Source organism: Clinocottus analis, unplaced genomic scaffold (genome assembly GCF_023055335.1).
Source record: "Clinocottus analis isolate CAN_PGR_092001 unplaced genomic scaffold, fCliAna1.0.p SCAF_21, whole genome shotgun sequence".
Lineage (NCBI taxonomy): Eukaryota > Metazoa > Chordata > Actinopteri > Perciformes > Cottidae > Clinocottus > Clinocottus analis.
This window is the reverse complement of record NW_027175943.1, coordinates 9,388,474-9,412,475: the sequence shown is the minus strand read 5'-3', so window position 1 is coordinate 9,412,475 and position 24,002 is coordinate 9,388,474. Positions and strand designations below refer to the sequence as shown.

The 24,002-nt window shown below is 45.2% G+C and overlaps 1 protein-coding gene across 1 annotated transcript in view; it reads left to right on the top strand.

The window, feature by feature from the left end:
- pcxb (pyruvate carboxylase b) overlaps positions 1–24,002 on the top strand; it is a 253,655-nt gene that overhangs the window by 30,887 nt on the left and 198,766 nt on the right. Inside the window, exon 10 of the mRNA XM_068587655.1 lies at positions 16,566–16,684. Within this exon, the coding sequence (XP_068443756.1) occupies positions 16,566–16,684 (119 nt within the window). The remainder of the gene's footprint in view (positions 1–16,565; positions 16,685–24,002) is intronic.

Sequence of the window (24,002 nt, the reverse complement as noted above, 5' to 3'; positions counted from 1 at the left end):
TATCTAATATGCTGCCCAGGCTGTAGAGTCGAGGAGGGGAGTCGCTGTAAGGGCACAATTAAAATAGCAGCGCTTGTTGGTTGATAAGGAGTAAAAAAAATAAATAATAATAATCTGAAACGTAAGAAGGTGCTATATCATTAAAAAAAACATGCTCTCTCTCAGTGCAAAGTCTACGTCCTAAGTGGTAGGCCAGAGAAGACGGCATCACAGGAGCCCAACCTGTCGGTAATGAACGCATGAATCCATTTCTCTGCGTCTTCCTTTGTTATTTTGCAACACTCCCCAGGTAGAGGACTGCTGCCTTGGTCCCTTTGCTCATATTTTCACAGCTTAAGGGTCCAAATGTCTCCAGGGGCAGAAGGATGTGTGAAACCTTCACAAGTCATTACCACATGCACGAAAACATTGTCTAAAGGGATGTGTGTGTGTGTGTGCGCGCGTGTGTGTGTGTGTGGTCTGCAGAAAGCTGTGGCGTGTGTAATGCAGGATGCATTAAGTAGTGCAGCAGCCTTGCATCTCAGGGTGACCTTGGCGCTCGGTGATTGGATGGGTGCTATTTCGGGCATCCTCGTGCCTGCAGAGTCCTCACGCCTGTGTTTGTCGATTCGAGCCTTGGACGGAGTGCGATTTTGAAATGGGAATTACTTCTCAGAGTGCAGAAGGACCTGTTTTGAGAGGCTTCTTGGTGATATAATCCCCTGGGCAGGAAAGGCATTCATATGAGACTAGTAGGGAGGCAGAGTTGGCGATATAGATGGAGGATGAAAAAGGAAGAGGAAGGAAGCAGAAAAGGAAGAGAAGAAGAAGAAGACTGCTGCTAATGAAATGAGATTCAAAGAAAGAGACTTAGGGTGTGCAGAAACCAAGTGAGGTGGTCAGAGGATGCAGGGACCGAGACAAAAGCAAGTGAGGCAAAGACAAAAGAGAGAGGGGAGGTATTGATTCTTTCTGCCAGCTGGGGGGGAAACTCAAGCCAACTGTGCTTTCTGAAATTAGAGCCAAGGGAAAGGTGGAAGGATGGAGGAGAAAACGGTAGGGGAGAGGGAGAGCAGCCAGCAAACACGGGCACTGTGTTTGTATCACATTGTGCAGCGAAGAACAGTGAAAAGTGCACGCTCATAAATAATATATGGTCACAGCAGCAGTGGGTACAGAGGCAGGAGAACTGTACTCAAAACTGCGAAATGATCCAGATCTGCAGACGCTGGTCTTTTTTTTCGTTTTTGATTGGGCTTCACGTTCACCGCGGAGCGTGACGGCGATGGAGAAGAAAGCGATGCTGGGGGTGGGGGGGTGGGGGAACACGGCCATAAAACAAACAGATGTGCATAATTCATGCGGGTGAGATCAAAACCAAGCGAGGAACACCATCACGCCTCCAAAACGACCATCTAAACAATCAAAGCGCATTTGATGCCAGACAGATGACACAAAGGATGCGGATAACGTTGTCTAAATTACCCACGCAATAACACCGGGAATGGAAATGGCAAGTTGGAATGGCTCTCAAGGCAATCACGGGTCAAATGATCGTCGTAACGCGTCAGGTTTGGTGAAAACAAACAAATAAAGTGCTTTGAACAGGGGGGGGGAGGCGGCGCCGTGCTTTATTCCGCCGCCTGCACCTTACTTATTATAGTCCCCGCTCGCGTCAGGAAGCGCACAGACGGGAATAATATCGGCTGCGTTTAAGTCCGTTTACCGGCCGACTTAATGAATCGGAGTCGTTGTGAATGTAATGAGCCGAGCTTGCGCTTCTCACATGAAACTTACCCGCCATGTTTCAAAGGGGCCGTAAAACGTGTCGCCGGCGGGAAGCTCGGCGGCAGTTGTTGGAGAATTTATTTTTTTGGGTCTCCGCTGCACTTGAGACGAAAATGCCCCGACGTAGACGTTCATTTTATATGGTTGCAGTTATAGAACGTCTAAAGTTTGCATGTTAAATCACAAGCAGCTGGCAGTTTGGCTCCATTGTTTTACTGAATACTTGATTTTGACTCGAGCACAATGACCCGCAACTTGACACCAAACTCCGCAGTCGGTCCGTTTAGTTATTTTCTAATTGGATTAAGGAGTGATGGCTTCTGCCCAAAAGACATTAGTCCCAGACGACTGACAAGCGTGCTGGGCTACTTTTTTTTTTTTTTTTTTGGCAGAAAGCTTCTAAATTGCTCTGCAGCTTGTAATGAAATCATCAGCGTCACATTGGGGCGTTGATTCCCTGTCAGGCCTCGTTTTGCAACGCCGACGACCTCGCACTACATTATTCCCCATAAGGAATCCTAATGACGCAAAGTAGATCTGGACGGGAAGTACTGTAGTGTCCTGCCCCCTGCCAGCTCTGCCCTCCGAGGCCGGGGAGCAGATATGAGGAACGCGCTTTCCAAAGAAATCCTCTTAACGCCAGCAGAAGAATTGCGGCCATGATGTGCTGCGGCATGCAGTAAAAAGTGGAATCTCTCTGATGAGGAGAGATGGAAGAAAGACAATTTGCCTATGGGGAAATTAAATTGGAAAGACGGGACTTTTTATTTTGTGTGTGTGTGTGTGTGTGTGTGTGTGTGTGTGTGTGTGTGTGTTGACTGAACAAACGGTTCGCTGGAGCACTTTCTCTCTGTTCTGACCACAAAGTGAATGAAATGGGAAAAAAGGCAACGGTTGTGTTGCATCGAAGAGAAGGAAGCCAAGAACGGGAGATGCCCTTCCTCCCCCTCACTTGCTCTCCTCCCTCACCTCTCCTTTTAACTTGTATAAGACAGCAAAAGCTGCTAATGAAACTGGCTGAGACACACACACGCACACACACACGTACACACAAGCATGCACTGGCATCAGCAGTTTTCCGTCTTTACTGTGGCTCCCTGATTCTGCACATGGATTAAGACTTCAGTCGACTTACTTCACCTTCGTCCCTCTCATCTTTCTCTTACCTCCCTCTTTCTCGATCACCATTTGTGTACTCTTATTTCCGTCCTCAAGATGTCACTTTTATTTCTGGTTCCCTTTTGTTCCCCCTCTTTCCTGCCCTTTCTTTCCAAGTCTCAAGTCGCACAATACTTATCAGCGCCCATCCAATCATCCACTATCTCTTCCTCTGAAATGAATGTTTAGATTTGTTTAATTTTTTTAATTAATCTTAGGGGAGAACTATATAGTTTGGCTGCAGTTTTCTATAACAAGCTTTCAATGTGTGAAAGAGTGCGGATTAAACAATTAACACGTAGTACGCCCGCAAAGTGTTCCAACTGGTGTGTTTGGTTGTTAATTAGACGCCTTTTTAGAAGATTTTCTTTTTTTGTGTGACACAAATGGGGACCAAAATGAATATAGAAAATAATCATTCATTTTTTTACGCTAATAACCTAAAGTGTCTTCAAAATGTCTTTTAAAGTTACAAAGCATATCCTTAGAGGCCTCAAAATGACAGGAAGCTCCACTTCCGTAGCACTTGCAGACACCAAATTTATACAATATTTTATGACCAATTCTTGGCCTATATATATTTTTCTGGCGGTTGACAGTATTTTCTGAAGCATGGAGGTATCCCACTAATGACTGAGCCAATTGTAATAAAAAGCTATTAGGTGTTTATGAAGCCTTTTTTAAAAGATTGTTGTGTACAAAAATGTGTGTGAGTAGAACATACTTCAAAAGCCTTGTACACATAAACAAATATCGACATCTGAAAAAATCTTTATCATAAAATCAATTACTGTCATATTGTCCAGCTCTAATAGAATTTGAGTGATTTCCTGCACAGGATTGATTTGTTTGCGAACGTACACTTTATAAGAGGGAGAAAAACAATGATACCGACGCAAACACACATTCACACAAAGAGCGAGGACATTGAAGTGCATTTGCAGTATGTGCTCGCCTGTGGGCACATCGTCAAATCAGTGATCGACACAAATGCAAATGCATGCTGTACACAAAAGGGATAAAAAAAACAACAAAAAAACATTCTCACATGGAAAAGGAATCGACACAAAGTGAGCACATGCCGATCGCACATGCATGATGAGGAACAAGCAGAAAACGTCCCTCTTTTATATTTCTGCATTATAGCCACTTGTCTTTTGTTCCGTTGTGTGGCCTCCTCTCTCTCTCTCTTTCTCTCTCTCTCTCTCTTTCTCTCTCTCTCTCTCTCTTTCTCTCTCTCTCTCTCTCTCTCTCTCTCTCTCTCTCTCTCTCTCTCTCTCTCTCTCTCTCTCTCCAGTTCCTTGCTCCCTCTGGCTGTGTCAAATGCTGCAGTGTGGGTGTCTTGGCTCAGAATACATCCAAATCTTAGTCTTGAGACACACACACACACACACACACACACACACACACACACACACACACACACATGCGCACCAAGCAGTGTGCGGACACATGCACGCCGCTGCAGTCTTATGAAGTCGGGGGAGAAACTCATTTCTGCCCTCACTACCTTTTGGCAGCACTGAGAACGAGGGAGTAAAGCGGGGAGATGAAGGAGGGCGGGGGAGTGATGGAGGACGGAGTGAGATGGAGGGAAGTGTGCTCGGAGTGACGAAACCTTGGCGAGCGCACAGGAAGGAAAATAGCGTTTGGCCTGATTTTAGGTCCAAGTTACTAATCGGGCACCTTCGCAGAGAATAGATTCAAGTCCGTCTGCGATTCAGCAGATAACGGCTCCGTGTGCGGGTCCGACATGCATCTTTTCGTCTGTGGCTGTGTGTACATGCCTGTGTGTTGTCATAACTTGTATTTGTGTGTCGGCACGTATGCCCCCGCCTTGGTCCAGCTGTGTGCGTTTCTGGATGCTCTTTGATCGTTAGGCAGCTGTATTCACTTCTGCTTCTCATCATTTCAGAGACAACAAGCTCATTATGCTTCCATTAACTGCTGACAGAGCGACGGGTGAATGAGTGCGAGTGGGGACCGAGAGCGAGAGAGAGCGAGAGAGAGCAAAGTGGTAAAGAAAGGGGAGGCGCGACTGGCTGACTTACCCAAAGAAAATGAGCGATAATGCCCCATATTAAGAGAGATTTGGGAAGAGGGATGAGCTGGGGAATAGGAGACGCTGGACGAGGTGAAAAGAAGGATATAAAATCAGGGAGGAGCTGGGGGAGAGAGGGCAGGGGGCCTTTAAAATGAAGCGAGGCCTAAGTAAGATGTGAAAAGAGGGATTTGAGAACAGCGGGTGCAGTCGAATGGAGTTGTGATGGAGAAGAAGTCTCGACGTTTTGACTGGCGGCTCGTGTGTTTATTTGAATTCACCGCACACTCGCCGCCGTACGGAGTATCTAGTCTCAATTACGGGCGTTACTTACGCTCGATGTTTGGCCAGCATTTGTTTTGGAATGGTTTTCGAAAATGTTTTTATTACCACAGACTCTTGATAACTCACTGGATGGCTGGAGTAGACGCAAACTTAATTTGAATGGCCTCGACATACCTGAACGGGGAAGTTATTAGATATAAGGACGCAACTGGAAAGGTGCACTCATTAGAGGACAGATTTGATTGAATGAACACAGCCCACAGTTGGCTGAGCTGAGGCGGTGCAGTCAGCTGGGTGTGTAGTTCTCACTGGCATGGTTTATTGCTTCCTTTTTCTATTTTAATCTGGCGGTCGGTTGATAAAATAACTGGATTTGCAAAGCTCTGAGGCTAACTCACCTCTTTATTTAAATCTGGTCTCTTCTTGGATTTAATATACAATGTGTCAACAAGTGGCCATCAGGCAGTTATACAGCATTATCTGCCCGCATAACATGAAGCAAAGTTGTGTTATATTTATATTTGAAAGAAGATGAATGTGTATTTATTTAATTCAATTTTCAAAAACCTTATAGTCTTACTGTAATGCCCAGTGTCAAAATCTCAATGTGATTTTCAGAGAATGTTCTCACAGTTTACCAGAAAGTGTTTGTAATCCCTTTAGCGCGTGTTGTTTAGTGTACCTGCAGTGTAACTGAAAAAAAAATCGGATTACTGTAATCTGATTACATGTAACTTTACAGTGCGGGGCAGACACAGTGGCACTTTGCCTCAGGTAAACTGGTCGTAGCAGCTTGGACGCACCACTCGCGGAGAAGTGGCGAGCCGGCAGATCGAACACATTGTGGTGGATCTGCCAGACGGAGATGTGAGGAAGAGGGCGGGAAATATGGACGGTGGAGCTCGTTGGTAGACATTTCAAAGCTGAAAACGTGATGTGTAAGTGTTCTAGTTGAGCGGAAAGAAAATCCATAAAACAATGGCTCCCAACTTTTCCTGAACAGCAGAATAGTTATATTTTTTATATTTTTTATGACTATAATACGCGATAGACTTAAATGTCTTCAAGCATTTAAAAAAAAAGGGGTCTATTTTGACCTTTTAGGCTTGGTTGCAGGGATATAAAACCAACATCTTTCACACATGCATGTGAGCTGTCAGTGGCATTTCATGAAAGGCCAAAGTTGAGGACACGAGGTTTCTGCAGGAAACGGAGAAGAAACTTTGAAGGCAAAAGAGACGGGAAACGCAGACGGAACGGTAAAGGTTAGGGGACTAAGGAGGAAAAGGAGAGACGTGGAAAACACTCACACTCTCTCTCTCTCTCTCTCTCTCTCTCTCTCTCTCTCTCACACACACACACTAGCCATTCATTTTAAGTCATAAAATGTGACAGTTTGGGTCGCCCTGCAGACGGTGAATCAGCCCACAGAAACTTTCTCTGACCTGTGCTGTGTTATTTCGGGAAGATTCTTCCTTTCTGTCCCCGTCCCTTCAGCACACCTAAAGTTATGGCGGCACTTTGCACTTGATGTCTCTCTTTTTTTAAAATTAATTGATAGTAAACATCAGATTTTATGAGCCTACAATTCTGTTTGTCCACACGTGGACTGTAAATTCCCGTTAGGTGTCTTCTGTGGCCTTTCCTCTCGCTCTCCCTTCTCCGCGTGTGCACTTTATGGCTGCCTGGCTTCCAGACTACATGTACGACTCCCTTTATGCTGCCGCCTGATGGCCTCGCAGCTTCCGTTTTTGCTCCCCAGGATCTCTCAAGTAATGCGAGGGAGAAATTGACTGAACGATATTTATTCCTTTTTTATTTGCTGTGTCGTCGTCGATGTCTCGCACGCGTGCGTTTTGGTCTGCAGCAACAGATTTTGTTTCTCATCCAAATAGCCGCTTGAAAGCCCAGAAATACTGCAGCGCACAACAACGGGTATAGCAGAGCACCATCAGTGCATCTAAAATTTATTTTAATGACCATATGCACTTTTTGTCTGATGCTCTATGCTAATTTTGATGGTCTATAGCAGCCCTTAAAAATACGCCCATTAGCTCTGTCATTAAGTTATCCCCCAAATGATATCCGTGTCTATTTAGTTCCTGTTAAACACCTCGTTACATAAATGTGACATTTTTTTTTTAACCCATCAGTCACTGTGTGATGCAGTTGCATTTGGGTACATAAAGTTGCAGCAACGAGAGAGGAAATGCATGCCTTTAAGTGCAGCGTAATGTATTTATACCTGGATTACTATCTCTTATGCGCAAAGAAAATACTGTGAAAAGTTCCATGTCTCAAGTAAGATCAGTTCATAGGGAGAAAAGAAGAGAAAGGCAACAACCATCACACTAATCGTCAGAGAGTCGTCTTACATATTGTTCAAAAGATGTACGCAGCAAATGGGAATCAGACAAAAGCCGTCAGTTAAACAGACGGATGGAGCCACCAGTGTCACGTATTCCACGTCGGCTATTGTTGCTCCCCGCTGTCACCTTAGTCTGCATTTCGCTGCCATGAGTCGCGTACTGTAGCGCTTTTCAAGCCGTCTCTGCTGCGTCTTATCGCCCGTCTTTTCATTGCTCTTGCGTCGCACGTTTCCGTCATCATTCACCTGCAGGCTGGCTAGCTGCAAACGTCCCGTCGTCGGGGTCTCTGGCTGTAAATCCAGCTGTACTTTTGGTTTCGCTCGTAGCGCTTCTCGTCATTCTCTCTTTATCTTAATGTCTGTCTCTCAATCTCTTCCCTCGCTTTGTCTCAGTTTACCCCCCTACAGCCATCTGCTCCATTTACCTTTCCTCCTGTCTTTCATTCTTTTTTTCTTTTTCTTCGTCACTCTGCCCCATCGCTGCTCTGCCATCTGTCCATCCGTCCACCTGTGACCTTACTCTTGACTTTTTTTTCTTAATTTCTTACATTTTTTTTTTTTTAAATATAAAAAGGCTCATTATCTGAGGGCCTGCGAAACCAGAAAGCAGATAAAACAAAAGTGTTTGAAACAGGAGCAAAGGTGGCAGTGGGGGCAAACTGTTTTGGTATCGAGCCATGTGGAGGTAGAGAGCGAAGAAATCTGACGGGAGAAAATCTGAGGGAAGGATCAGAGAGCAGTGAAGTGAGGGAAGCTGCAGGATAAGGAAGAGGCTGTCACCTCCAGAGAGAAGTGGGTTATTTGTAGAATATAGGATTTTTAGAGTCAGGACGGGGTCGCCATTTTTGCAAGTCACCATGTACATTCTCATCGGCTGCTGAAGGCTGACGGTGGTTGGTGTTATTTGGCGTAATGAGTGAGGAAGAGGCCCCTCATCTGACCTTCTGTGTTGGCATTCACTCAGGCTGCTGAAGTGTCCTTCAGAATAACATGAAGCCTGCACCAGTGTCGGAGGCTCAGTCTGACCTCTGACCTTCCAGTCCACGGGTAAACATAACGAAGCTACGCTAAAAACGAGAACTTTTTGAGTAGCCTGAGGAGGTGCTATTATTTGAATTATTATAGCTCCAGTAATTACTTTTTACGAGCCGTGCTTAGTGGCATGGCTCTCGGGATGACAGTGTTGCTGATGTCAATCTGCCACTCTGGTGCTGACTAAAATGTCTAAGTAGAACCTAACAGATCTGTTTTATCAAAAGATTCAGATGTCATCAAATGAGACTTTCCCGTGTGTCAATCACATTGTGAGATTTGGCACATACTCTTTCCTCATTAGTATGCTCGCTGTGGTTGAGACACTTTCTTACAGCTTAAGCAGCACGGGGAAGAGCGTAGACTCCTATAATTTAAACATCACATAAGGCCACAGCTGTGAGCCCATTTTAAGCAGAGCTTGGGTGGTTCTAGTCCCCAAATTGAGAAGCTGTTCAGCGTGCATCATGTAATACTAATGACCACGCTCAGCAAACACTTAAACACAGGGTAATGTGGCCATCGATTCAGGAGGGGGTCGATACTCCACGTCCAAACACAGGATCCTCTCCATGTGAATGACGATACGCCATGATGTATTGCTGCTTCGCACTCTGTAGCCCGGCTTCTTTTCCTGCGGCATTTGCAATATGTTTGTCTTCCCTGTTCTACATTTGATGACCAAACATGTTGTCCTCAAATCCTTTTGGCGATACATGAAATCTGCGAGAGTGTGGGGAGGGGGAGGAGGGGTTGGGAATCGAGACGTGGAGAAGGAGGTTTATGATGACCTGAATCTTGGTTGCCCAGGGCAGAAGTGAAGAGTATGAAAAGGCATGATTGGACAGGAAAGGAAATAAGTGATGGACTTGAAGCCCAGAGAAGAATTAAGATGAAGGGATGAATACATGAATCTGTAAACGGATGGAGAGATTCCCGGTCAAGCTCCCTTCCCATCACATCTGGGATGAATGTGAACGTGTGGGCGCATACGGGACTGTCGGTGTCTGTTTTCTGTGTGTGTGTGTGTGTGTGTGTGTGTGTGTGTGTGTGTGTGTGTGTGTGTGTGTGGGCGCACTCACACCGCCGATTGTGTTCATTATGATGATGCTCAGTGTGCCTCTGGGCTCGTATACGTGTGCATTGCTGCATATGTTTGCGCCCCTGTGCGTTTGCCGCTTGTCTACAATGTGCTCGGGTAGGTGAGCGCCCGCTGCCTTGGCAGCTCCCTGCAGCAAGAGGATTAAAGAGGTGGCACCACGGAAAGCTGATCTATTTGCGAGTTGCGTGTGCGTGTTTGTGTTATTCTTCAGTTGTATCGGCAGTGAATCGGATGAGGGTTGGGTCCGTGCGTGTGCGTGCGCGCGCGTGAGTGAGTGCATGTGTGTGTTGCGAGCCTGAAAGGGAATTGGATCAGATCACAGAGCATCTTGGCACCAGATTAACTCCAATCCCCACAAGAGAGGAAAGAAATGAAAGAAAAGGGAAGAAGTGAGCTGCAGTTAAAAGGAAGAAGGAACGGTTTAGATGAAGGGGGTGGGGGGGTGTACTGTAGGATCTGGTTATGTAATAACTGCTGGGTGATGGGACTACGCGCCTATAAAGTTGCTGTGAGAAGCACCTTGTTAGACAGCTTTTCATTTTCAGCCTGTGACACCCTTGTGTATTTTACAAAAAGAAACCACAAGATCAGAGTTTATGTGATCAGCCTCCATTGCAGCGGCTATTCTCAAAATGAAGGCCACATTTGCCATAAACTCTGTTGCTGTCATAGAAATGGCAGGACACTTCCCCTCCCACTCCCTGGTGACTGTGTGCAGTTCTTCTTTGGGCGTCACTGAAGAATCAAGATGTAGAGATATTCCCCCCGCTTGTCTGAGCTTTACTCCTTCCAGCCCTCAGCAGTGCCTCAAGCTTTGTTTTGCATATTTTGTTTGGGTGCTTTTAAAGCAATCCAGCTCATTCCTTGAAAGATATGTCTTCTTCATTGTATGCATGGCCAGGGGAGTATTGTATAGTTTTATTGGTTGCTACAATCATTCCTCTTGTCTGTGCTGGTCATAAAGAGAAGCTCTTCATGCAAAGAGACATTATAAAGTTCAAGTTTGTCTTTTTAAAAGAAAACATAGTGTGAAACCAGACCGGAGCGACCGTGTACCGCATAGCAATTTATTTCTCGTGAGACCTTACTTACCTGTAGGCACAAATAGCCGTCAGTCAATGTCCCCACAAGTATTTAAAAAACCTCCGGCTATGTTCCTGGGTTCAAAACAATCGTGTTAAGGAACAGAATCATTTGAACTTCTGGTGTCAGTCTGCTGGCTCTTAATGTCACTCTGCAGTAAACTGCTCGGCTGTGCTGCAACACAACAACACACGCACGCACACACACACACACTAATGCGACCACCAGACACAGCCATTTAACAGGTCAGTACCGTCGATATACGATTGATTTGTTTTGTTCCCTCTGCTGCGTCACGCACATCACGCCTCAAGCTGCGGGAGCATGTACCACATTACTCTGACTGCTCCTGGTCATTCCACGACCCAGCATGCACTGCTTTCTGGCTGACGGACGTGGGGCATTGAGGGAGACGGGAAGGGGGGGATCGGAGTAATCGGCCGGCTTTATGCGAGATGTGCCGTGAATCATCAATGTTGTTTTTCTCTTTTTTTTCTTCTCTTCTTCTTTCTCACAGGATTTGCATGTAGTGACAGCTATCTGGCCGCAGCAACCTTGAGCAGAAACCATATTTTCCTTTTCCGGATGTAGGTGTAACACAAGGGCAGAAGACCTCTGAGAGGGTTTTTACTAGTGTTGAATTGGATTGAACATCCCGGAAAGACTGACTCGCAAGCGCCTCCGTCTCTTCTCTCTGCCGTTAATCAAAGTTTGCTTCCGTGCTTTTGAGTTCCAAGACTAAAATCATTGTTATGCTTCGCATCAAGCCTCTGCTCGGAGTCTTTGTGCCCTCGCCGAGATGAAGCTGCGCTAAGGCCCTCAAATAAATACTTTGCTCGGCACAGTAGAAACATTTTGGCAGTCCCAGACTAATGTGACACAATTTTTTCTCTCGCAAAAGCAAAAAAACAAAAACAATCAGTAATATGTAGTACACCTGTTACCGTGCACAAGAAACAACATATCTTGGGGAATGGAGTTTTTTTTTCTTCTTCAAATTCGTGACATTAAAAGGAAGACACCCAACATTATATCAGTGAGGTGGAACTCGGTGTCATGTCTGACACGCTGTCACCTCCCGCGTCTTAAATCTGCACCCTTCACATAGCGGTGGACTGACGTGGCACTGAGTCAAGACGCACTGGGGCTAATCACAAGTTGCTGATCCAGAGCCGCCGAGCAGCCAAACGGGATCGCACTAGTAATGTTGCTACACTTACAAGAGTCCGTGCGGCTTAAATCCCAAACATCACTCGGCTTAGGCAAAGAAGATGAAGATTAGACAACGCGCCGTGCCAGCAGGAAACACACAAAACACTCGCGCAGTCAAAGGGAAAGTGGGAGCGCTTCTCAAAATGTGCATTGTTCCATCTTTTCAGGGTTGCAGAAGACGATCGTGGAGTAAACCCTCAGCAAGTACAACGAGAAGCCCAAACGCCTTTGTGCTCTCGCACACATTTATCGAGTGTGGAAATGATATCACCGCTAATGTTACAATAATGTGAACATAACTGAAATGCTCCAGAATAAGAATGGCATATTTTCGCTGGGAACAGCATTGTATCTTTCAACTAAAAATACATTATGTATAAAAGTACGAAGGGAAACATCAAGGACACAAACTCCTGTGCACCAACACATCCAGCAACTGGGAGGCGGCGTCCTGTTTTTGCTTTCAGAAAAGCTGAAATTCCTCGCCTGCTTGAAGGTTTTCACTGCAATCTTTTTCATTTTTTTTTTTTTTTTTGCATTGAAATGTGGCCACAATCGTCCCATTCAACCTCTTGTCAGGGACACTCTTTTGCACATTCCACCTCAGAGGTGTCAGTCTGTGTGGGCAGCTGCACTGAATCATCTTCTTTTATTTGCTTCGTGATAATTATCCGCCCGGAAATAATTACTCAATGAGCGCGTTGCCATGAACGACAAGCGGTGGTCAGCGACGGCATTTCTAGCCTTCTCCAAGAAAATACTCCACATCTTCTTCCAGTGCCTTTTTGCTTTTTCTGTGTTTGTTTCGAAGGACTGCGATTTCTGACCTTGCCATCAGCAGCAACAGAAACAACTATTTGATTTTCAAGATCAAGCAGCATTCTTATTTATTTTTGGATTTATTTAGTGCTGTTTGCGTTCTTGCTGCAGCCTCACCTCTGGAGTGGAATCTGTTGTGTGCAGATGATTTTCTCCAAAGATGCCTCGACTTTATGTGGGCTGCTGCTGCACTAACCCGTCTCCCCTTCACACCTCTTCTCGCCCAACTTTGCTCTACTGTTATGAACTCTTTGAGTAATGTTTGGCACCGAGAGGCGCTGTGGAGGATGGAGGGGGAGGCCGCCAAGAGTCTTCATTGAATTAGGATTTTGACATCCTGTAACAACATGGCACACATGTGATTTCAAGCTGTAGTGTTGGAAAGACAGAGAGGAACCAGGAAGAGTGACAGTTCCCCCATCATTGAAGCTCTCTGCTATTCTTCCCCTCCCTGATTCACTCCATCCTCTCTTTCACTCCGGACGTCTCTTCGTCCTCTCTCCCCACCCCTCGAACGAACACTGCGATTCCTTGCGTCCGTCCTCCATCGGTCCGTCTTTATCTCCCTCTCCCGCTACTCTTGAACTGTTCTTAATGCACTTTGTTTCACTCTCTCGCTTCCTCTGTGGCGCACAGTACTAGCTATCTGTCGCTGTCATTTCCTATTCGAAGCCATGCGCCACGGTCCATTCATCAGTGCTGGGAATCGTTTTAGCACAATCGCTCACACACATAGTGGTCAGCTGAAGGCAGCTAAATGGGTGAAGGCACATTATGCGTTTCAAAAAAATACTGTAGCGCAGTAGGATGCGCGTACGCGGCGCCCCCGGTCGCCGCGCCCGGTGCTAATACAGCCGCATGGACTGTTGGACCTGATGAAACCCTGACCGCTCCATCTGTTACACTGGCTGCTACTTCATTCACTGACTCTCTCTCTCTGTGTGTGTGTGTGTGTGTGTGTGTGTGTGTGTGTGTGTGTTTCACTGGTTCCAGTTGAGAACACACACACACACACACACAGGTTTGCTGTGTGTGAGAGATTGTCTTTTCTTATTCCTGACTGTCAGTGTGGGTATTTTTTGTTGGTTGGTTTTCTGTGTTTGTATATGTGCATGTATGATTGTGTGTATGTGGATTCATATTTGGCGTGTGTGTGTGTGTGTGTTGATCCCTCTAATGAGTCTCTCTGGTAAAACCTGTGGGGAGCTACAGATGCCATAAATGTGATTAATCTCTCTCTGCAGAGGGAACTCTGCTGAGTGTTTCTGAATATCTCGACACAGATGATGTTTTACAAGGTTGCAGCAAATATTAATACATGTGTTGCATGTGGGTGTGTGTGTGCTTCACTCCAGATCTGTGTTCAATTTCTTCCTGGGAAGAGTTTTCTTCACAGCAAACTTAATTATGCCAGCTCTTGGCTTAATGAGAGGCTGACATGCTCTGAGCAGCTGTTGCCCGTATATAATGCATCACGGATTCTATGTTAGAGCTGCAGCGCCGAAACGTTTTTGAGCTTTTTGAGGCGATTTTTAGCGTTTGTTTAGTTGCCAAATCCTAATCGCTGCAGATTTAGCTTCGGGCCATCTTTGTCTCTACAATCCATCCCTCTCGCTGCCTCTGCGATTGATTGTCTCGACATTCACGCTCGCCAAATGCTGGAGACGAAAGCAACGCCGAAGGCACGAGACCGCTTTAACAATTCAAAAACCAAACATGCATTTTTCTCTTTGAACACTGGTGTGAAGGAATTAGTTTAGATCGTTCACTTCCTCACAGTTTGTTAAATCGGTCCGATTCTCACAACATGCTCACGACTACAGTAGAGAGTGCGGGAAGGAAGCAGCGAACACACAACTGTCCGTGCAACAGATGGCTTTCGAGACACACACACACACAGATGTAGGTGGTGCTGTTGCCTTTCCTTGGGTTGCTCACATCTGTGCCTCTTGGGTGAATTAGATTTCCTGCTTTGCAGCTTGTGTTTGAGGTTTGATTGCTTGTCGCCCTCTAATTTCCTTCTAATGTTTGGATGTTGTTTTCGTCCAATATTTTTTTTCCCCTCAAAATGGGATGCATTTCATATTATGGCAACCGATTATAGGAATAATCAGAGATGCGGCTGGATCTGATCTGAAGAGCTTGAGCTGCTCTGATTGGTTAAATTGGTGGAAACTGTTTGAAACGCCAATCCCATTGCTTTGCTTGAATCATCTGTGTAATCTGTGTAAACTCGCCTAGTCCCAAAGTTAGAACGATAATAATGATACATTTTTATTTATAAAGCTTTTACAAGGCAATTAAACTCTGCTTGCAGCTCCCACTGGGCAAAATTAAACTCGAGCTGACAAAGCCAAACTGGTGTTTTGAAGGATGAGTATGGAAACGCTGGCGTTGGTCTACTAATATGCAAATTTCCCTCCATAATTATCATGTTTCACTCTGAATGACATGTTTAACTTTTCATAGGAAAAACATGGATCAGCCCATTCCGGGTGTTCATATCTTAGCAAAGCGATTACACTCGATGGATATATATTAAGTTTTTATTTATTCAGTCTTCTAAAACGACCTACGTAGGTGCTGCATCATTTTTTTTTCACTAAAAAACATCTCTAAGTGGGGGGAAAATGGAGTTAATACTATAACTGTAACAGCCATAATTAACAGTTGAAATGGACATTAAAATCTGAATGGACATGTCCAGCCGTCGGTATAGGATGAACATGTGTAATTATAAACAAAAGGAATATAGTCAGTTAAAAGGAAAGCGTGACTATGTGTTGTTATCGCCTCTTAAATGAAGAATACGTAATAAAACAAGCTATTGAATTGTTTTGAAAGGTATGAAGAGCATTACGTTGCATTCTAAATGGTACATTTGCACACCGCTGTGCTGATTTCAAATGAGAAGGATTCTTTTTTCAAAAAGAGAAATCTGTCTATTGGCAAACGGAATGGAAGTCCTTCATCAAGGATGGAGAGTCGGCCCAAACTAAAATGTATGAATCGACTGTGAACGTTCAGTACAAGCAGTTTGCATTCACACCGAGCGGTTTGCACCAATGAAAATGTGGATCAGAGCACACGGGGCCAACGTTGATGTTCATGTCAGCACACTGTCATTCTGTTTCTTTATACTTACCTGATGTGACAGCAACCCTGGTTTTGTTTATGCCGCGTCTGAATCATCACGGCAATATGTGCTCCAGGAGGTGTGGTCCCACTTTACACCGCAGGCTGGTGACACGACGATAACAAGATGCGTAGAGTAATTTTACCTGTGTGTGTGTGTGTGTGTGTGTGTGTGTGTGTGTGTGTGTGTGTATATAATTACATATTCTGATTGTGAAAATGGGCGTTTATGAGGAGGAGTTCTCAATAATTTTCTTTTGATTTATCATCTAATTATTGCAGAGCAGGGAAATGATGAGAAATGCCCTTTTCCCTCTGTACAAATAAAACACAAAGCTGATTCCCCCCCCCCCAAACACACACACTCTTTTTATGTAGTCACATTTGCATGGAGAGCAGACTGTTTTTTTTTTTTTTTTGTGTGTTTCGGTTTCACGGCTCATTAAGATGAGTGAGTGCTCCTTCTTGAGTGTTTACACAACTAACATCATTACTTAGATAATTCAGAGCTGTAAAACTGATTTCTCCTCATGTTGTGGTTGTTTTTTTCCCTTTTGCTGCAGGTGGGCTACGAGAACGCAGGCACCGTGGAGTTCCTGGTCGACAGAAACAACAAACACTACTTCATCGAGGTCAACTCTCGACTCCAGGTGGAGCACACGGTCACCGAAGAAATCACTGAGTAAGTAGCAGATGTTTACGCGGAGGGGGCCGGCCGGCACCTGGATGCTCGCGTCGGTTGGTTGTCAACTTGCGTGCTTTTTGTTTGGCGTCTTCTGTGCACAGACGGGTGTGCAGTGTCGAGGTGTTTTTAGATGGTTTCCACTGTGGAAAGTTGGTGAAATGGAGAGAGTGAGGGTCGGTGGTGTGGAGGTGTAAAGGGGTAGGTGGTTAGAGAGAAGCAAAGAAAGACAAAAAGAAAGAAAGGAGGAAGAAGAGGGGGGAAAAAAAGGACTGATAGAAGGTACAAAGAGCCAGAGGGGGATTAGGAAAGAAAAGAGCCAGAAGAGGTGGGATCAGTGTAGAGAAAAGCAGAGATAAAAGGTCAGAGAGAGGGCGAGAGACAATGGAAGTGAAGGAGAGAGGTGAGGAAGAGAGAGAATGGTGGAAGATATAAATAGCATTCCGCTTTACTGATGACCTGTGAGATTCACTCGGCTGAAACAACACAGATGGGTCTCAAACTGATACCCCCCCCTCCCACACACACACACACCCTCATACACACACACACCCTCACACAAGATATAGAGAGGAAAAAAGCACACAGGTACAAGTATATAGGTCCTCCAGACACACCAGAACGCTGCAATTACGCTAATTCATATTGGATTTCCTGCATCATTATCTCAATTAATGAATTAAGCTGACAGACTAACAAATCAGTGCAACTAATAGGAAGTTATAGGCAGGAGGAGGGAACTAAATTATTCCACCTGTTCCTATGGCGACCTGACATGACTGACAATTTAGTCGGCTGCACTCGCTCGCTGTCTCAATCAGTGTCTTCTTTGATCTCTTCTGTCGCTCAGTCTTTTGTGTGAAAAGGAAATCAAACCACTTTTCCCGCTCGCTATATCCGCGTTGCATCGCAGCGAAACTCGGATGAGCTGCGGCTGTGTGGGAAAACTCATCAGTTAAACATCGACGTCCCCGGCGATCATCGAGTCAAACAACCGCAGCTCACAACAAACAGTCAATTTAGTTTGCCCCAAACCCTTAATTTGTGTTATTTTGATGAAAATGGTGTCCACTTTTAAGTACATCCTGTCAGTTTAAGTCTTTAATCTTTGGGCTCGCGCTAAAATGTGACTCGGTAATGATGAGCCGAAAAGGCAAATGTGACAGCAGCAATTTAGCTCTTGTATTCATTTATTTTTCTTTGTAGGGCTGCAGTTTTCCGTGTTTTTTGCGTGTTCACCTGCCATACGTTCATTTGAGTTCACACCCTCTCTCCATATCCTTGGTCTTCACTAACAAGGAAAAGAAGCATGTTATTATCTCAATAGTTGGTGGATTAAAGCCCCTTGACACGGTGAGTACACCCACACAGGCCACTTCCTTTAGCTGATTAGACATCTTCTAAGGGCTGTGTGGGCGTGTACGCTCTCTGACTCTCCCGGGAACTTTGTTTTTCCAGTTATGCCAGGTCGTATTTCCGCTTTATGATTCCATAAAGAGCCCATGAAGCACCTCAGCAAATTTCCTAGCATCGCTCCTCCCCAAATTTTTAGCAGCCTCAATGACTGGAAGCGTGCGTACGTATGTACGTGTGGTTTACACGTTGCCTAATGGAACTGATTGTAACTGAAATCAGTTACAATAAAAACAGTAAAAACAGGGCGTAACATTGAGGCCGAACAAATTTTCCATTTTCTTCCTCAAAACAACTCTGCAATGAATGTCAGACGTACCATTTTTTAAATTGGTATATATTGTATATATATTTTTGTTGCTTTGTGGTATCATTAAAGCAAATCCAGACTTTTGTAGCTCGGGCTGGTGTGTGCTTGGCATGCAGGATATCAACGAATAATCGCTTACTATTTAGCTTTAATTTGTATATCACCATGTTGTCTCTTTTTTAATCCATTTTATGTTTTTTTTTAATTGTTTTTCTATTTTTCCAGCATGATCTTTGTGACTTCAATTTTCCGATTCTTTACTTTTATCTCGCTGTATGAAACATTAAAATGTGCTTAGCTCCACTGTGTTTTTTTTGGGGAAGCAATAATGTTGGAAGAAAATGGGATATTTAACTATCATAAATCATGTATTTCATGTCCACAGAGCAGATAATCTAAAATGTAAACCTCCCAGAACTGCCCTCCTTTTCTATCGCCCGTTATCAAACGCATTGTCATATTTAATACATTCAAAAATGAAAAAGCGTCGCAATGGATGATGGAGCACGCTGAAGAACTCGGCCGATATATCTCACGCTAACGTTTTCATCTTGCTACCCACCACGGATGTCATGCTTGATTATTTGTGAGGGGAAAATGGGATGGAAAGTATCTTGACTTCTTTATTCAGCCTACCCTCCTTTTTTGTTCTTTCCTAATCTATCCCCTCCTCTTCACCGCGAAACGGCTTTCGTACCTGCGCGGACACACTCGGGCGGAAGGAGGCGGGGCTCACCCGGCCTCGCTGTGCTCCCATGAGCGAGACAATGAGCTGATGGGAAAAGTCTTTTCTCTCCAGATCCCACTCCCACTCCAGCTTTACACCAGTTTGTCATATCCCCCTTTGTCCTGAGGAAATGTGACGTTTCGGGGGAATTGGGGTCATTTGAATTGGCAGCAGTGCAGTAATTACTTGAATCTGGCCAGCGTCCCGCATGAAGCGGCACATGTCGGGATGGCAATAAAAAAAAGTTTTGCCTGTCGCGGGCAACACTTTCAATTTGCGCCGCTTTCCTTTCAAGCCAGGCTGGAGCTCTAAGCAGCAGCTGAAGTATCCGACGGCTGCAAGGAGAACTCGGCACACATCAATCTAAATGGTAGGGGACGTGTACCCTTTTTACAAGGGGACGCGTATTACATTTCACTGTAAATGACTGCATTGTGGTCTCATTTGAACATTATATCCATTAGTCTTTCAGCTTTTCCGTCTCACTCGGCTGCACTCCCAATCTCTAAGGTGTGAGCACATTCCTCCTTGTTTGTTGCTGGTCTGAAGCGGACTGCTACTAATAGACTTGTCAGCCAGGTATTTTTCACACCGAGCGGTGAAGCTGCCTCTTTTTTAAACTTCTTTTCGTTCCCCAACTTTCCCAAAACCCTCACTGTCTTTCATCACTTTCACGTCTCCCGCCTAATTCCTTCCTCATCAATCATTCCCTCTTCGGTTTGCCCGCTTTCTCGACTCAGTTGAGCTTTTGGCTGCTTTGTGTTTAATCTTCATTCTATCTCTGCCTTTTGCGTTCGCTTTTCTTCCTTTTGTGTCACATACATCCAAATGCAATGTTTTCTTTTTGTGCATGCGTCGCCGCTGGCTGCTATGACAGGAAGCCTACCTTTAGTGCATGTCTGAGTAACAGGATTTGAAATACCCGTTCAGCCTCTCCAGCGCTCCCTTAACTTGTTGTTCATTCCTCACTCCTCTCTGTTTCTCTCCCTTAGCTCGGCTTTGTTTGTTTGAGATGTGAAGGAAGGACTTTATTGTGCCCTCTCCCGCTTGCTGTGAATGCATAGTGCATTGTTCTTTTCTTCACCTCTCTCCCTTCTTATCCTTGTCACATTACAAGTGTTACTCTAGGTAGGACAATGTTTTCGGATCTGATGGTTGATCCCCCCCCCCCCTCCCCATTTTGGTCTCCGGTGGAGTCTTTGAGAGGTTTGGAGCAGACATTCCTGCTTCCCATTCGATTAATCCCATCTGCGTTGGTGACACCCTGACTTTTACATTAGCGCCGCCAACAGATTTACATTTTTTGGTTTAGAGTAAAATGTCTTGAGAACCATTAAATTGCCATGACATCTAGTACAGATGTTCATGTTCCCCACCGGCTGAAATCATCATCATCGGCTAAATTTGCTTTGATGCTTGATAACTTGCCTTTGGACTTGACTTTGGACGTGAAAGTGGGACTTGTTGGTCCTGACTCGCAACTCCGGACTTGTTAGCCAAAAAACTTGAACGTACTTGGAACTTAAAAAAAACATTGACTTTGTTCCACCTCTGTAAGAAGCGCAGATAGCTTTGAGAGAACGGGGCCTCCCTCCCTCTGCTCCAGGGCCGGAGGAGGAGCCTGTGCACTGTGAATTGGTCCGAGACCTTTCATTACCAGTTAAGAGTTCCTTGTGGTGATTTAATACCACGTTTGAATGCAAAGGGCTGTGATCAAATGAAAGTATCCGCATGAGATCTCCAGATACAGATTGCATGCTAGCACCACCTGTCAATGGGCACTTAGCCTTGTTTTCCCCTCAATTAGAGCCTCTCTGGAACACATTCCCTCCCTTTTTCAAGTTGGGGCGTCTGCTTGATATGCAGTTTGATCTAGCTGTCACTAATAGGGTGCTATCTGCTGTGAGGAGGTCAATGTAACGTGCACTCAGATATCAAAGTCCCTTCTCTGGCTCCTGGATCCATCCCATCTCCCATCTCGTCCTTCATTTCTCCCTCAGGTTCTCCCCTTCATCTGTCTGTCCTCAGCTGACTCACAGCATCCGTCTCCCCACCTCTGTCCACTCCCCCCCCCCGTCCGCCCCCCACCTTCTCTCTCTCTTCCTCGCGCCATTGCCTCCTGTTCCGTCTCCCTCTTACGCTCTTCTCCTTTCAGCCCTGTCAGTTTCACCGTCTCTGTGTCGACCGCTCACTCCGTCACTCCCATCACTCCGTCTGGGTCTCTTTCCTCCCCTCCTCCCCCTCATCCATCTCATCTTTGCCATCTATTCCTCTGCTTCACATTCATCCTCTCTTCTTCCCCTCCCACCCTTTGATTTCTGTCTCTTCATTCATCTCCCACTCTGTGTCCTTTACCTCACCTTTGCCTCATCCACTCTTCATCTTTACTTTGTCCCTTTTATGAGCTTGCCCTTCTTAGTACTCGCTCCCTCCATCTGCCCTCTCTTATCCAGCAGCCTTGTCAATCTCTACCTCCGTCTGTCCCTTTCATGCATTTGTACAGGCGGAGGGCAAAATGAAAACATCCTGAGAGGGGGCCTTTGAGGGCAGCTACACAGGGAAGCCATTAAGTACAATTATTGATCCATTTCCTTTGATTAGCGGTGATGTCAAAAACAAGGGAAGAATTTAAAATAATGAAAACACCATGACTGATACTTTTAAGTCCAACAGCGTGATGACACAGGACTTATTCTGACCAAAGCCACCTTTTGTTACTATTCACAACCTCAGACTTTACACCAAGCCATCTTCCCATTTATTTTTCTCTTCTTCCTGTGTGTCCTCCCACCTTTCCTCATCATCTCCCCTGCCGCTGTCCCTCCCACTGCTCCGCCCCCACAACCCCTTCACAGACACCGTTTCTTCTTCTTCTTCCTCTGACACGCTTCTTCCCTGCACCTTCTCTCAACGTTGCTCAGCTTGTCACACGGCCTGCTTTTATACGGCGGCGGCAGCTTGTCAATGTGCTATCTTTTTTTGACTGAGAAGGCATCCGCTCACTCCTCACTGCTTCTTGTGCTTCTGTCGCTCTCAGCAGTGGTAATGGAAGCATATTAAAGTGTCAGTGAGGAGGCGGAATAGCACAATCTATAATCAGAATGGATGCACCCACACACATACTCTCATTCACCGAGGCATGCAAAAATCCCCCCCCCCCCCCGTCCCCACAAAAAAAAATGTGATGTCCAAAGGCATCACCGTAGACACACGCATAGTTGCACAAACACAACAAACAAAACAAAACAAAAACTATGCACAGGAACATTATTCGAATACCTTTTCATCTGCCTCACAGCATTCCTGCACAATAGAAGCAATCCTGTCTGACTGAATGTGTATGCAACAGACACGATGTGAGATACATGCAAGATATATTTTGTCTGGGAGGCACACCCCGTGCGTGCGTGTGCGTGCGTGCGTGTGTGTTGACAGTCTGCAAGGGATAAGAGCGAGTGTTTGTTTGAGACGGGGAGACCGCCTCTGCATTCAACTCCAGCTCTGCCTTTGAACTTCTCCTCTCTCAAGGTTCAATTTGTCCATAATTTAGCTGTAAACGATCTGTCCTTTGTACGTCGAGTGTGTGTCGCTCAGCGGCAACGCGTATTCTGCTTGTGTGTGTGTGTGTGTGTGTGTGTGTACACATGGCTGTTGCCGTCAGGGGACGTTGCTCATTTTGTTAGATTGGTGGACGGGAGTGCTTATGATCCTAAAGTGGTATAGTTATACCCCAGGCTTTGTGTGTTTGTGTGGAAGTGTGTGTGTGTGTGTGTGTGTGTGTGACCTTATGCTGAAGGGAAAGCGTTGGGCCGTCTGCGAGTGTACACATGTGAGCGACAAATGTCAGGATGCAAACGGCTCCTGACATTTGTATGATGCCAAAGAAGACGAAACTTTCAGACGTAGTCTGATCGCAATATTTCCAACAAATTCCACCACATCCAAGATTATTTGCAGATATAGGGCAGAAACTTTTTCTTTTCCCCATTAATTAAAACATCCCTATTCTATTCATTTCTTAGGCAGTGCTTTCGTGCCAGGCTGTGCATCGCCCCATCGAGCTCCGTCAATATATATCTCTGCAAACAATTCTTGAAATTGACTCTTTGATTTATGGATTTTTTGGGGAATGCAGAAAACGTTGGCTGCTGTGTTTTTAACATGTTTTAACAAAAGGCCCTGAAGAACGTCCCTGCTCGTCCGGCTCCAGCAGCTGCAGAGACTTGTGGCTACCGACGACTACAGCAACAACCAACCGCTCCAACTTAGTCTGTTGTAGCTGAGTAGAGCATGAACACATCGCAATTATTGCAAGTCAATGGAACGTCTGTTACCGGCCGTAACCAGTCACGGCCGATCAGGTTGAAAACCGGCAGCTATTGGATCGGTGCCTCTCTTTCATGCTTAGCTAATCACCTTAAATGGAATCTGATTAACTTTCGGCGCTTTTTAGATGTCGACTGTTCGGGACAGCTTCACAGATAATTTTGTTTTCTGATCCTCGGTTGGATTTTTTGTGTATATTTCTGTTTTGAAAAAGATAAAGAAAAACCTTTTGTGAAACACGTGACAAAATGACCTCAACTCAGGGGCCCGCGAACTCTCCTTTTCCAAATGCCACAGAGTTCGTTAATGAAATGCAAAATAGCCCTCGGTGGTTAAAAAATAAACGTATTTGCAGTTTTTCATAACTTCCCCTACAGTCAGTCCATTTTGGATGCAGGATAGAGTCTGCTCACCGTTCCTTTGTGGGTTTTTTTCCACCAAACAACAAAAGCAAAGGTGCTCTCAGCTGGCTGGCCAGTCCAATAAAGCTTTTTGACTCTTATTCCATAGCCTCTAGCAATTCAAAGCTGTGTATCTTTAAA